This window comes from Melanerpes formicivorus, unplaced genomic scaffold, assembly GCF_026170545.1.
Source record: "Melanerpes formicivorus ecotype bairdi unplaced genomic scaffold, bMelFor1.0.p_v2 SCAF_21, whole genome shotgun sequence".
Lineage (NCBI taxonomy): Eukaryota > Metazoa > Chordata > Aves > Piciformes > Picidae > Melanerpes > Melanerpes formicivorus.
In genome coordinates, this window is record NW_027142373.1 from 12503110 (window position 1) to 12516126 (window position 13017).

The following is a 13017-nucleotide window of genomic DNA, read 5'->3' on the forward strand; positions in this document are numbered from 1 at the left end:
GCAGACACAGCCTTGGCCAAACACTAGGAGGGGGAGCCAGTGTCATACCTGCAATTTGCCAGGCTGTTGGTCTTTCTTCTTCTCACCAGTGACTGCAATTGTTGCAAAGTACTGGATGACTCTCTTGGTGTTCACAGTCTTCCCTGCGCCGGATTCTCCGCTGTTGAAATGAAAAGATGGATTGTGGCAGCAAACAGGGAACCTTCGTGCTTCTCTGTCAGCTTTGTCACACCAAGGGGAATGTACTCACGTGATAAGGATGGACTGATTGTTACGATCTGAAAACAAAGTCACAGAAAGAGCTGTTCAAGTGAGATGTGGAGACCTTCTCTTCCTCACACTTAACTATCTGACCTCAAGGGCAGAAATGATCCTGCAGCTGGATTTATCACTTTGCAAGCAGATAAACTCTACTTTAGTCTGTGTGTGGATTTTCCTGTGTACAGAGGGGTGGAGCAGCCCAAAGACTAACTGCAAGTGGCTGTTGTTTATATGAGCCTTGGCTTAAATATTGTTTAATCAGAATCAGATACTTGCTGTACTCTTCCTTTGCTCTTTCTTTAAATTCCTTACTTGAGGGGTGGGCACAAATTACTGCCTCTCCTTCATTATCTGACAGCACAGAGGTCATTAAGATGAGTTGTGCTGCAGAACTGTGGTAGCTGTAGCAATCAGGCACTGAGTAGAACAGCAGCTAAGACCTCTGAACTGTGAATTATTTCTTGACCAAGCACCAGCCCTGTTCATGTCAGGGTTTCCCATTCTTGCCAAATGACTCACCAGTCAGCATGGACTGATAGGCGTTGTCAGAGATGGAGAAGATGTGTGGAGGAGCCTCCTGGCGCTTCTTGCCTCGGTAGCCAGCCACCACCTCTGGGTTGTACACCGGCAGCCACTTGTAGGGGTTGACAGTGACACAGAAGAGACCCGAGTAGGTCTGTGGGGAAGGGAGACAGCAGGTTGGCTTCCCCTCAGCCTGGCACAGCAGATGCAGCTGGCACCCAAAGGCAGACTGCTGCTGCTACTTACGTAGATCATCCAGGCTGCATAACGCTCTTTGAGGTTGTACAGCACCGCGGGTTCGTGCAGGTGGGTCATCATGGCCATGTCCTCAATCTTATCAAATTTGGGAGGGTTCATGGGGAAGACTTCATCATCCTTTACAGTCACAGTCTGACAAAACCAGAAGGGAACAAGAGGATTAGAAATCTAATTCAGGGAAGAGCCTGAACTGGATGACCATAGATGCGTGAGAGCTGGCGTTACTCACTGTATCGTCATGTGTTTTAACTGTGACTTTGCCTCCCTCCCTGCTCTGTATGGTGCCTTTCACATACATCTGCTTTTCATCCACCACAAAGCAGGCTGCCTTGGCATCGAACGGGCGATTCTGGGCTTCGATTCTCTCCTTCTCAGACTTCCGTAAGTAGGGAGCAGCTTCTCCAAAGATTGCCATCTCTGCGTCCGAGCTCATGGCTGGGAGTGCTGGGGGAATTCAGAGAGTAGAGTTGTAACACAGATCTATCCAGAAAGTGCTCATGCTCACTGACTAAAAGGAAGAAGAGGATTAATCAGCATCAGGCACTTAACTTCTGCTGCAGTTTTAAGCATCCACTGAAGAAGTCATAATAGAGTGCCTTTCATAGAGAGAGGTGCGTTGTGTTTGGAGACATCCCACTTAAACTGGATGCCTGTCTGCCCAAAGGAGGGCAGAGAGAATATCAAGCTGAGCCTTCAAACCCTCTCATTTGTCTTCACCTGCTATTCACACAGCTGCACAGCCACATCCTTCTCAAAGCCAGATACACACAGATTGTTTCATTAGGCAGCTAAAAACTTAGACCCATGTAGGATCCATAAGTTAAGCGGGTTGGCTCTCACAATTTCTCAGTGGAGGCATTTCTGGCACCCTTCTGTTTTCCATGTTTTAATATCAAGCATGAGAAGTTCAAGTAGTTTCTGTCTATGTTAAGCAGCGGAACAGATCGTGAGGGTCAGTCACCACCTATCTAAAACTTAATCTGTTTATTGTGTGAACCAAATCTAAAAGGTCTTTTCAGATCCATGCCACAGTTAGCTAACAAAGAAATATAATGTCTGGTGAAGGCAATAATTAATAGCACAGTATGAGCTAGGTAAATAAGTACTTGCTCTAACATCTCAAAACATTTCATTTCCAGAGCACCTTTTAGCTTTAACATATTCTCTATATTAATAACAGCTATGATATTAACATAAACAGATTAAAAGACACTGTGTACCAATATGTGCCACACATTCATTTCATTCTGGGAGAAATAGTTCAGAAAACTACTTTATGCTCAGTTTTATTTTACATTTTTAGCGATATCTAGTAAAAATCCTTCCACACAGAGAGATGTTGTTGGCTGCTGCAGTCAGAAGGACTGGCAGGGACAGGTCAAGAGCGTCTGAGAGTAGCACAGGCAGAAATAACATAGGCAGGAACTAGCATAAACAGAATGTTCTTCCCCAGACAAACTAACTGTACAGTCTAGAAAAAGAAATCATTCCCAGCTCCTGCTCTTTCATGGCCTGTCTGATGCACAGTTTCACTGAAGAATGTTAGGCACAGAACTGAAACCCCAGATGCATACTTCCAAGGCATCCCAGTACTGAAACCATCAACACAGAAAGGAGTCTGAAGGCATTTGTAATGCTGCCTTTGGGCTCGCTGCTGTATGAGTGCTGATCTCTCTCTCAGCAAAAACTCTTTGCTGTAGGATGTGAACCTTGCAGGGCTTTGAGGGGCAGCATCTCTCAAGAGCCTTTAATACCCAGGAATTTCAAAGCACAGAATCCTTTTACCTTGCTTTGTAAGTATTACACTATGTACCCAGAGCCCAGCACTTATGCCTACATGACCCTGCCTCTGAGTAGCTCAAGGGAAGCAAGATGAAAGAATTAGAGAAATTATTTCCCAGTGTCCATGAAAAGGTTAAACAGAGCATCAAAAAAGGCCGACAGCTTGTCAGAAAATGTCTTAAGGGAGACAGTCTGTTAAAGTACTGCATGTCCTTGATAGGAAATGGTGTCAAATGTAGGTCTTTGCATATTCATGAACAAGGAATGCATTCTCTGGGAGCACAACCTGTACTTCCATCCTTTTGAGCTCCAATTTGACCATGTTTTTGCTGTTAGGATGGAAGACACATGTGGAGTGTTCTTTCTGTTGCTCAGATGAACTCTTCCAGTCAATCACTAAACCTACCCCTGAAAGCCTCAAAGGGAATGGTGCCTGTCTATTAGGTTCTGTGGGGTGACTCTGTGCATAAACAGATCTGTCTCTCAGATGGGAGGCAAGATCACCCTGAACTTTGTTCTGGTTTCAGCACTTGTGTGATAAGCTAAAGTCAGCATATAGTGTTCTGCACCTTACCCTAGAGGGAACTAACAATGCAGGAACAGCTTAGACCCTTCTTGAATCATACTTTGAGCCTCCTCTCTGAACACAGCCTCAATTGTGCAGATGGCAGGGGCTGAATTGTAATCATCTATAGATCCCAGAATCGCAGGTTACACCACAAAAAGACATCATTGTCACTGTCTCTCATGTCCTCTTGCCTAGGCTTGAGTATCTGTCACTTTTCTTTCCTAATAAATTGAGTCTTTTCTGTCAAGAGCTGTGAACATTGCTTAAAGCAGCACATATCCTTTCCAGTGAACCTGGTTCTGCAACAAAGGCTTTTGCCACCTGCCCTTGCCATTGTCTGGGGAAGGTTTACTCATTGCTCAGGATCACTTAGCAAACCTGGATGCTATTTGTTAAGCCCTTACCTTCAGAGAGAGCCCAGGAGGAAATCTGCTTTCAGTATCTCTGTGGAATGGTTAAAGAAAGGACAGAGAGAGTTAAATCAAAAACAGTTCACTGTTATCAAACATTTTTACACCTTGTGTAGTCTTTCCCAAGAGCTGACCTGTACAGAGAGCCTTACAACTCCTGAGCTATGACCAAAGCCCACAGAATATCTTGTGTTCCTCCCCACATTGCTGGTTTCTGCTGAAAACAAATCTAACATCTGGGAAAAGATCAGCTATGTCGCATGCATTTCCCCAGGCAGTTTCAGCTGCCTTCAGGGTTAGTTTTCTTGTGGTTTTACTCTGACTTAAAGGTAGCAAGGTTTGCAGAAGGCCCCTCCAAGGAACAGCACTGCTCTGCTACTTTTGCTTGTGCCACCACACTGGCGTGGTTTGGGTTGTATAACCTTGATGCTGCACACAAGGCTTAACCTGGAACATCAGAAGTGGGGAACGAGAAGAAAATGCCTGCACGTATTCCACCTCTCCCCAGAGCTGTGGAGATGTCCTGGTCAGGTCAGAGTGTAAAGCAGGCAGGACTTACCGTGAGATGCTGAGGGAACAAAGAATGAGGTTGCCTTCAGCGGTGGCTCTTTATATGTAACCTCCTGCCCACACAGCATTCAAGTGCTCTATTTTTGGTCAATAATAATTTACTCTTTAGTTGTAAACGTGTTGAAGCTCTGATCTCTCTGCTAATTACTCAGGATTGGTTTAAGGTTGTATGGAGTCAGCTGCACTGACCTGTTCTTTTCACATCGCTCTGTGCCAGGATGGAGGAATCCCAAGGCAGCTCTGATAATGCCAAATAAGGCAACACTTGTCTCCCAGCTTCAAAAGCTTGCTTTAACCACCCGGATGGGGTTTTCTCCATGTGCACAGTTAGATCCTTAGGGATGATGATTTTAATGGATCCCATCCTATCCTCTCTGTCTGCCAACATATGCTTATAGAGAAGGAGGAAGGCTTAGTGAGGCAGAACTTTTCTTTCATGAAATCTCTTTATAGTAATGGGTGGGCTGCTGGCAAGCCTGAAACCAGTCTCAAGCTTAGGACAAAGTAAAGCAGTTACCAGCCCATGGACCACAAGATAGACTTGCAGTCCTGGCCTCTAGGTCTACAAGGTCTAGGCCTGTGTGTATACTCAAGGTGTCAGCCTGCAGGAAGGAGCCTGGCTTCTGTGCCATCCCAGTGTCCTGTGGAGGATGCCTCATAGATTCAGGATAACTTTGATTTGCTCTTCTGGAGGGTATGTGGAAGGAGAGTGTCTGTTCCTTTAAGAAGAAAGGGAGGTAGCTGTGAACAAGAACATACTGAGATGTAAACTTGACTGACGAGTGGTAAGGGAGGAAATGATGGGAACCAAAGATGGTCACTCACACTGCTTGATGAGGGCCTGTGAGAGTGTGAAAGTATTTATTCCAGCAAAGTTACCAGACAAGGCACCCTGTCAGGGAAACTAAGGTAAAAGAGGGAGCCAGAAGAGAGAGACACAGTCCTGATAAAGCAAACATGGAGACAATGAGAAGAAAGAAATTTCAGCAGTGATGATTCATGGGCTGTTAGGAAGCTACAGCTGCCACTCCCAGGACTTCATGATTTAAAAAATCATGAACCAGAGGAGATCTCAGACAGGGTTGGGGTGGGTGCAGAAACTGACAGAGCTGTACAAACCCATGAGGGGACATGCAGGGGAAGGGGCAGCAGAGAGGAACAGAGAGGCAGATAAACAGAAGAAGTGTAAGAGGGACCAGCTGCATGTAAAATGGAGCCAGTCACTGTCTGTCTGAGCCCTGCACCTGGTCACCAGTCTGTCCTGGCTTCATCTTATGAACCCTCTTGGGAGCTGTCTCTCTGTGTATTCTCACTTTATGTCATACATATGTGTGTGCATGCACAGACCAAGTGCTAGCTACTGGTGAGGCCTCTCTGTGTGAGCAAAAATTGGTACCAGCCACTGGAGTCAGACTGGTGGCATCCCTGGTTTGTGCTGCCAGCTGCTGGAGCCAGTGAGATCTCAGCATCAGCTACAGCAGCGAGGGTGGTTTTAGTTTCCAGCCACTTGGATGGGAGTGATACCTGTTTTAAAACCAGCCAGAGGAGGACACCAGAGTGAGTGAGTGGCTCAATGCTGGTGGTTGAAGTGGGACCAGAATTAGCAGCCCATGTGCCTGGTGCTGGCTGCTGGGCTGAACTGAGCATCTGTGTTTTCCTCAGCCCTGGTGTGGTTTGCAGCTGCATTCAGCCACAGCAGGGCCTCATCCAGACTGGGCCATCAGGCAGGCAGGGGTCTGTGTTGATATTCCCAGGGGGACTTGTGAATGTGGGGTGCCTGTGGGATGAGTGTGAGTGCTGTGTGTTTGCCAGCATCAAGCTGGATGAGCCAGCAAACAGGTGAGTGTGGCACAGGTCAGAGGGCTGGGGTCTGAGCTGGGGCAGTGGGGAACACAGAGGCTGTGCTGGGCTGGAGGGAGTTGCTAATGGGAGTCTGCACTGGTGTGATCTGGGAGCGTGTGCTTGCACCAGTCACCTGTCTCTGCCAAGCCCAGATCTGGAGGGCATCTCTCCATGCTCAGGTCACGTGGGTCCTGTTGATGCCACCCTGTGTGGGTGCTGTTGATGGCCACAGCTTGGCTGTGGCAGTCTGTGACCACCTATGTCAGGATCCTCTCGTGTGTGTCTCTGGGACATGCACTCAGCTTTGCTAATGGTGACCTCGTTCATGGTGATAAAGATGTGCAGGGCAGTGTTGGGAGGCTGGAGGCAGACTCTGCTCAGCTGTGTCCAGTGACAGGACAAGGGGCAGTGGAGGTGCCACAGGAATGTCAGCAAAAACTTTTTCACTGTGAGGGTGGCAGAGCCCTGGAGCAGGCTGCCCAGAGAGGTTGTGGAGATATTCAAAACCCACATGGACAGGTTCCTGTGTGACTTACTCTAGCTGACCCTGACCTGGCATGGGGTTTGGACCAGATGGTCTTTGAGGTCCCTTCCAACCCTTAATGTTTTGTGATCCTGTGAAGCCCACAAATGGGAAAGTGGCAGAGACACCAGATCCCTGGGGACCTGGCTAGGCTCCAGCAACCAGGCAGGATTAATACCTGGACTGGCTTGAGGAGGTGGCTGTGCATTCTAGCATCACATAGAGTGCTTCATCATGGGAGTGTAATAATTCTGGGAGGTGTGGGAAACTTGCTAGAGCCCTGCTGGATACCAGGTCCTTGTGTTAGGAGTGTATAGGTGAAGACCTCATTCACAAAAAAACCTTTCTGGCTTTTGAGTTGAGGATGTGCTGTCTGCCAAGTCATGAGTGTAGAGGAGGAAATTCCACTGTCACAGATGGAGGAATGTCCCCACATAAGCACTGTGTGCCCCTCAGATGTGGCTATGTCACTGCTGGGGGAACCTCTCAGTTCACCACCTGTACCAGTAAGGTATCACCAGTGGGAGCTCACCATCACCCTTTCACTGCATCCTTGACCTCTTGAGCCACTGTAACCACTTTTCACTGCAGCACACACCACTGGACAAGTAGTATCACCACTGCATCTTCCTCACTGAGGGTGTCCCTCTGAGGTAGAAAGTGAAAGTTTGTATGCTTGGTTCAATGCTATCATTGTCTCTGAAGTTTTGGTTCCTGTATTGACTGAACTTCCTTTTTCCTTTGCACAGACTATATACTCATACCACACCCTCCAAAGCCTCTCCACCTTTAACTCCCTTTCAGTAAGGAAGTTTCTTCTAATGTCCAACTTAAACCTTCCCTGGTGCAGCCTTTTTATCTCATCCTGTTGCTTGTTACTAGGGAGAAGAGCCCAACCCCCACCTGGCTCCAGCCTCCTTTCAGGGAACTGTAGAGAACAATGAGGTCTCCATCAGCCTCCACTTCTCCACGTTAAACATCCTCAGGTCCCTCAGCTGCTACTCACCAGCCCTGTTCTCCAGACCCTTCCCAAGCTTTGTTGCCCTTCTCTGCACATGATCCAGAACCTCAATGTCCTTCTTGGAGTGAAGGCCCCAAAACTGAACCCAGGATTTAAGGTGTGGCCTCACCAAGAGACATCTTACCAATGGGTTCAGATGCCCTCCTCCCAAGGGTGCTAAGAGGGATGGCTGATGTTGTTACTTCATCCTTGGGAAAGTTATGGAACCAATCCTCCTGGGCATTGTCACAAGTCAACTGAAGCAAACAAGTCAACTGGGCAAAGCCAACATGGATTCACCAGGGGCAGGTCCTACTTGACAAATCTAATCACCTTCTCTGACAGAGTGACTTGCTGACTTTACACAGGGTGAGCAGTGGACATTGTTTACCTTGACTTCTCCAAGGCTTTTGACACAGTCCCCCATAACCTCCTCATAAAGAAACTGACTCTTTACAGCCTAGACAAGTAGTCTGTAGTGTGGGTGGGGAACTGCCTCCCAGGCCCTACCCAGAGGGTGGCAGTCAGTGGTTCCTTCTCAGCCTGGCAGCCAGTGACAAGCTTGGTCCCCCATGGATCAGCATTGGGCCCAACACTGTTTAATATCCTCATGAGCGATCTGGACACTGGGATTAAGAGCACCCTCATGAAGTCTGCAGATGACACCAAGATGAGCGGGGAGGTTGGCACTCCAGAAGGGAGAGTAGGAGTGTCAAGGACAGGTTGAATGACTGGGATAAAAAGAATCTTATGAAGAACAGCAGGGCAAATGTAGGGTCTTGCACCTGTGAACACATAACCCAGGAGTGCAGCTCAGCCTGGGATCCATCTAGCTGGAAAGCAGCCCTGTGGAAAGGGACCTGTGAGTCTTGCTGGACAACAAGCTCAATATTAGTGTGCAGTGAGCTGCAGGGGCAAAGAAAGCCAACAGGATGCTGGGCTGCATCAAGGGCATCACCAGCAGAGATATAGAAGTCATTGTCCCACTCAGTGCTGGTCAGCCCACACCCGGAACACTTCCTGCAGTTTTGATCCCTGCTGTACAAAAAAGATGCAGAGAGGCTGGAAAGTGTCCAGAGAATGGCCAGGAGTCTGATCAGAGGACTGGAAGCACATGCAGAATCATTTTGACACCTGTCAGGCCATTTTTAATCTGTGCAATGTGTGCTGCTCTGGCTTACCAAAATGCATGCAACTGAAGACCAGTGACAGATCTTTATGCCATTAGTATCACTTGTAACAAGAAGTGCTGTCCTGACGGGAACGGAGACAGGGACGACACGACGCAATATGAGTGATAGAAATCATCCAACTGTATTGTTCCATGCTTCATTATTTATAGTCTTATCTTATACATAGTTAATTCTATTCTAATTTAACACATACTATTGGTTTATCTCTAAAAGGTTACATCATTATTTCACTCCTCTGTGTTTTTTTTCTACTCAGTCTAATTGCTCTTCTTTCCCAGATCTCACCTCCTCCTTACCTTGTTTGTCTCTTCTCAGGGGCAGCTTGACCTCAGCATACCAGGCAATCAGCACTTTTCCACAACTCCTACTCCATTGCTATATTTTCAACAGAAAGTCCTTCAAGGCCTAAATTGCGCAGATGTTGCTGAGACCCATGTCCTTTTGCCCTAAGCCAATCCTCAACACTGTCCCTCAGAGGTCTGTACTGGGACCTGTACTGTTTAGTGTTTTTATCACTGTTATTGACAGTGGGATCGAGGAACCATCAGCAAGTCTGCAGGTGACACCAGGCTGAGTGGTGCTGTTGATATGCCAGAGGAACAGGATGGCATCCAGAGGGGCATGGACAGGCTGAAGAGGTGGGCACAGGTGAACCTCATGAACTTCAACAAGAGCAAGTGCAGGGTCCTGCACTTGGGCACCTGGTCCTGCACCTCACTATCAATACAGACTGGGGAATGAAGTGTTAGAAAGCAGCCTGAGAAAAGGGGCTTGGGGGTTCTGCTGGACAAAAAGCTGAATGTGAGCCACTGTGATGAAGAGGTTATTAATTTAGGAGCATGAAATGTTAATTATGAAAATTAATTTTTATTAATGTGGCAGTTTAGGCTAAGTGCCTCCTGCTGCTGCCACATCAGTTACATCTCTGGTGCCCCAAGTGTCCAGCCCAGTGGGTGGACACAGGAAATAGCCTATTTCATTCCCATAATGTCCTGCTCCCTATAAATCCATCAGCAAGATCTCACATTTCCTCTTTCTTCCATCACTGCTCCTGTGAGAGTTGCTCCCTATCTGGTAATGGAAGGGGAGTTATCTCACGGCCAATTGGGCCTGGCTACGTGTAATGGGTTGGGGCAGACCCCTCTTCCCACCACGTGCAGAAATAACGACTCAGACAAACAGATTGCAAAAGTGATGGAAAGTTTAAATAAAGAGCAGTGAGTGCCTGCAAAGAACTAGAGAGACAGTGACAAGAAGAACCCCAAAACAGACCCAGAAAGATCCCATCCCCACCTCAGGGTGCACCCAAAACCTCCAGGGCTCCTCCTTCCCACCCCACTGCTAGGCTACTCTCAGCTGGCCAGATCTGAGACTGCCCATCCCCCCGTGGCCCAAGGGATGGGCCTAACCAGGCCCATGGCCAGGAGATCTCTCCCCCAGTTACCAGGTGGCAGAGAGGAAGGAAAGAGGAAGTGCCAGACCCCGCCGTGAAACTTATAGTGGTGCAAGGGATCATGGTAGGAAATAACCTAATTTTCTGCGTCCACCCACTGGGCTGGACTTCTGGACACAGGAAACACCCCTGTAGCAGAGGGCACCCAGCCCAAACTACGACACCTTAGCTGCCTAATGCCAGGAGGAGAAGGGGGAAGGGCAATCTCAGATCTGGCCAGCTGAGATTATCTTAATGGGGGGAGGGGGAGGGGCAGGGGAAGAAAGTGCCCTGGGGACTTAGGGTATTACCCTCAGGTAGGGAGAAGGGAAATGTTGGGATGCTTCTGGATGTGCTGCAAGGGACTCTGTATCCTTTGGGATCCTTTTTGTTAATGCACTTGTAGCTCTCTGTAAAACACTCACTGCTTTTCCATTTACACTTTCCATCACTTCTGCAATCCGTTTGTGTGGGTCTCATTTATTTTCTGCCCCAGTGGGAGGCAAGAGAGGATCTGCTTCAACCTGGGACAATCAATTATTAAAAATTATTAATAACTAATTAATGACTATTTTATATACAGATTCTAGTGCACAATTGTGAAATACATCCCATAACTGGTTTTGTATGTACAATTTGAACCCAACTGGAATATTTACATAACTAATGTCAATTAAAGGAATGAAGGGTGCAATTCTGCCACTTGTTTACCAGATGGTGATGCGACAAGACACTGCAGCTGCTTACCTATATACAGAGAATGTTAGAATGCATCAGAGGCTATTCAAGCAGAGGCTTAAGCCCAGGCTGGTGGAAGGGGATGCTTGAGAGTGTTGCTCTTCCCTTCTCTAGCCATGTGGTGTTGCTTTATGGCTGGCAGTGTGTGCTGGCGTTTGTCCCTGTTGGGGACTTTCTCGAGCTTGGCATTCACAGCTTTTCCCCAGGGCTTTCCTCTTGGGCTGCTGCTGGGTGTAGCCTTGTTGTTTTCTGTTGCAACTTGGCTTTTCTGTGGTTTGTGGCAATGCTGTGGGCTAGAACCGCATCCGGAATATGAGCCTGACATGGTGCTCCCTGTGTTTTTAAGATCATGCTGAGTTCCCTTGCTGGGATGCTGTGTGAGCTGAATTTAGATCAGCTGGGCTCTTGTCAGTTTGATCAAGCAGAATGGGAGAATCTTGCTCTGGCAGATCACCTACCCTGGATACTTTGAGGGTAGCATTTGGTTGCCATTGTGCCTTGAAGGTTTCTTTTATGTGCAGCTCAAATAAATCATGGAGTCTGTGGCTCTGTGCCTCTGACAGTTCCTTTTCCAATTGAAAAACCTTTTGATCAAAAATGTTGATTTCCTCTGGCATCTGTATGATGCAAGATGCCATCAGGACAGCGTGTTCGCTGCTGGATTCACTTAGCTTTGCAAAAATCACCTCTGGATTTTTGCAATTTCGTTTTGCCCACTCCAAGTCTGGAGCTGTAATTTTGTACCTTGAGTTAGGAAAATATTTCACTTCTATGCACCCTGCTTGCTGTACCACAATGAGACCAAGAGGTTATTAATTGATGAATATGAGATATGAATTATGAAAATTAAATCTTATTAATGATAACATTATTCGTAACTGATTAATCACTATTTTATACACAGATTCTAGTGCACAATTGTGAAATACATCCCATAACTGGTTTCATATCTAAGCAAAGGCCAGAAATGTCATGCTGCTAACTGCAGGTGCTTTAAACTGAATATTAGTGAGTGCAAAGCATGTGGCAGATACACTGTGTCCTTGTTAGCTGCTAGGCTGTAGCAGGCTGCTGTTGCCAGGGGCTGGCAGGCCTGGCCCCTGGGCTGGTCCATTTTTGGGGGGGCCCCCTCCAGATGGTGACAGTGGCTTTCCTTCTCCTTCCCACAGTGGTGGGGAGGGGGCAAAGTGTAGGCTAGACAGTCAGCAGGTCCCCCTTAGCAGGGCTCAGGCTCTGGCTCCCAGCAATCCGGCCCGGGCTGGAGGCTGGCGGTCCCTCCTAGAGCTGCTGCTTGGGAGTGGAGAGGGTGGCATGGAGTGGCTGCCAGGAGCTGGTTCCTGGACAGGGTCAGCTCTCACAGAGTCGGCCTGCATGCTAGGGCAGGCCATCAGTTCCTGGTGGGTGGGCTCAGATGTTACAAATCCTCACTGCAGCAAGTGGGGCTGGACCCTTTGGTGTTGGCCCTGTGGTGACAGGCTCTTCTGAGGTCAGCCTGTACTGCAGGGGCTCCAGGGCCAGCACGAGTGGCCCCGGGAAAGGAGCGCAGCTGCACGGAGAGGTGGCTTCCTCTTGCTTAGTTCAAGGGACTGAGTGATGCCGATTCTTGGTGACTGCTTTCCCATTTAAGGTTATGAGGCAGTCCTTCACTTGGCTTGAAGGAGCGGGCAGGACCCTCATGGAGTGGTCCTGGTTTTGAGTTCCCCTGGCATTTACAGGGTGTGGAGCGGCAGAATGAGCGTCTCCCTCTAGCTCCTGTGAACAGAGCAGGGTCACACAGGGACAGCTGGGTGCTGTTCCTGCTTTAGCACTCACAGTGTCATGCGGCTTGCCATCTGCTGCTCATAGCTATAGCAGATATCTGGACAGCCAAGTTTGGGCCGGGCGTGTCTCCCCATCAGCTCGGGCAGTCTTACCCTTG

At 48.1% G+C, this 13017-nt stretch overlaps 1 protein-coding gene across 1 annotated transcript in view; it reads right to left on the minus strand.

Annotated features, from left to right (window-relative positions):
• Positions 1–3844, minus strand: part of LOC137447756 (myosin-1B-like) — a 35521-nt gene extending 31677 nt beyond the window's left edge. The window contains exons 1-6 of the mRNA XM_068151631.1: positions 3796–3844; positions 1271–1485; positions 1030–1173; positions 781–937; positions 251–278; positions 49–160 (exon numbers count right to left, since the gene is read on the minus strand). Of these exons, the coding sequence (XP_068007732.1) occupies positions 49–160; positions 251–278; positions 781–937; positions 1030–1173; positions 1271–1474 (645 nt within the window). The 5' untranslated portion in view covers positions 1475–1485; positions 3796–3844. The remainder of the gene's footprint in view (positions 1–48; positions 161–250; positions 279–780; positions 938–1029; positions 1174–1270; positions 1486–3795) is intronic.
• Positions 3845–13017: the final 9173 nt, after the last annotated feature.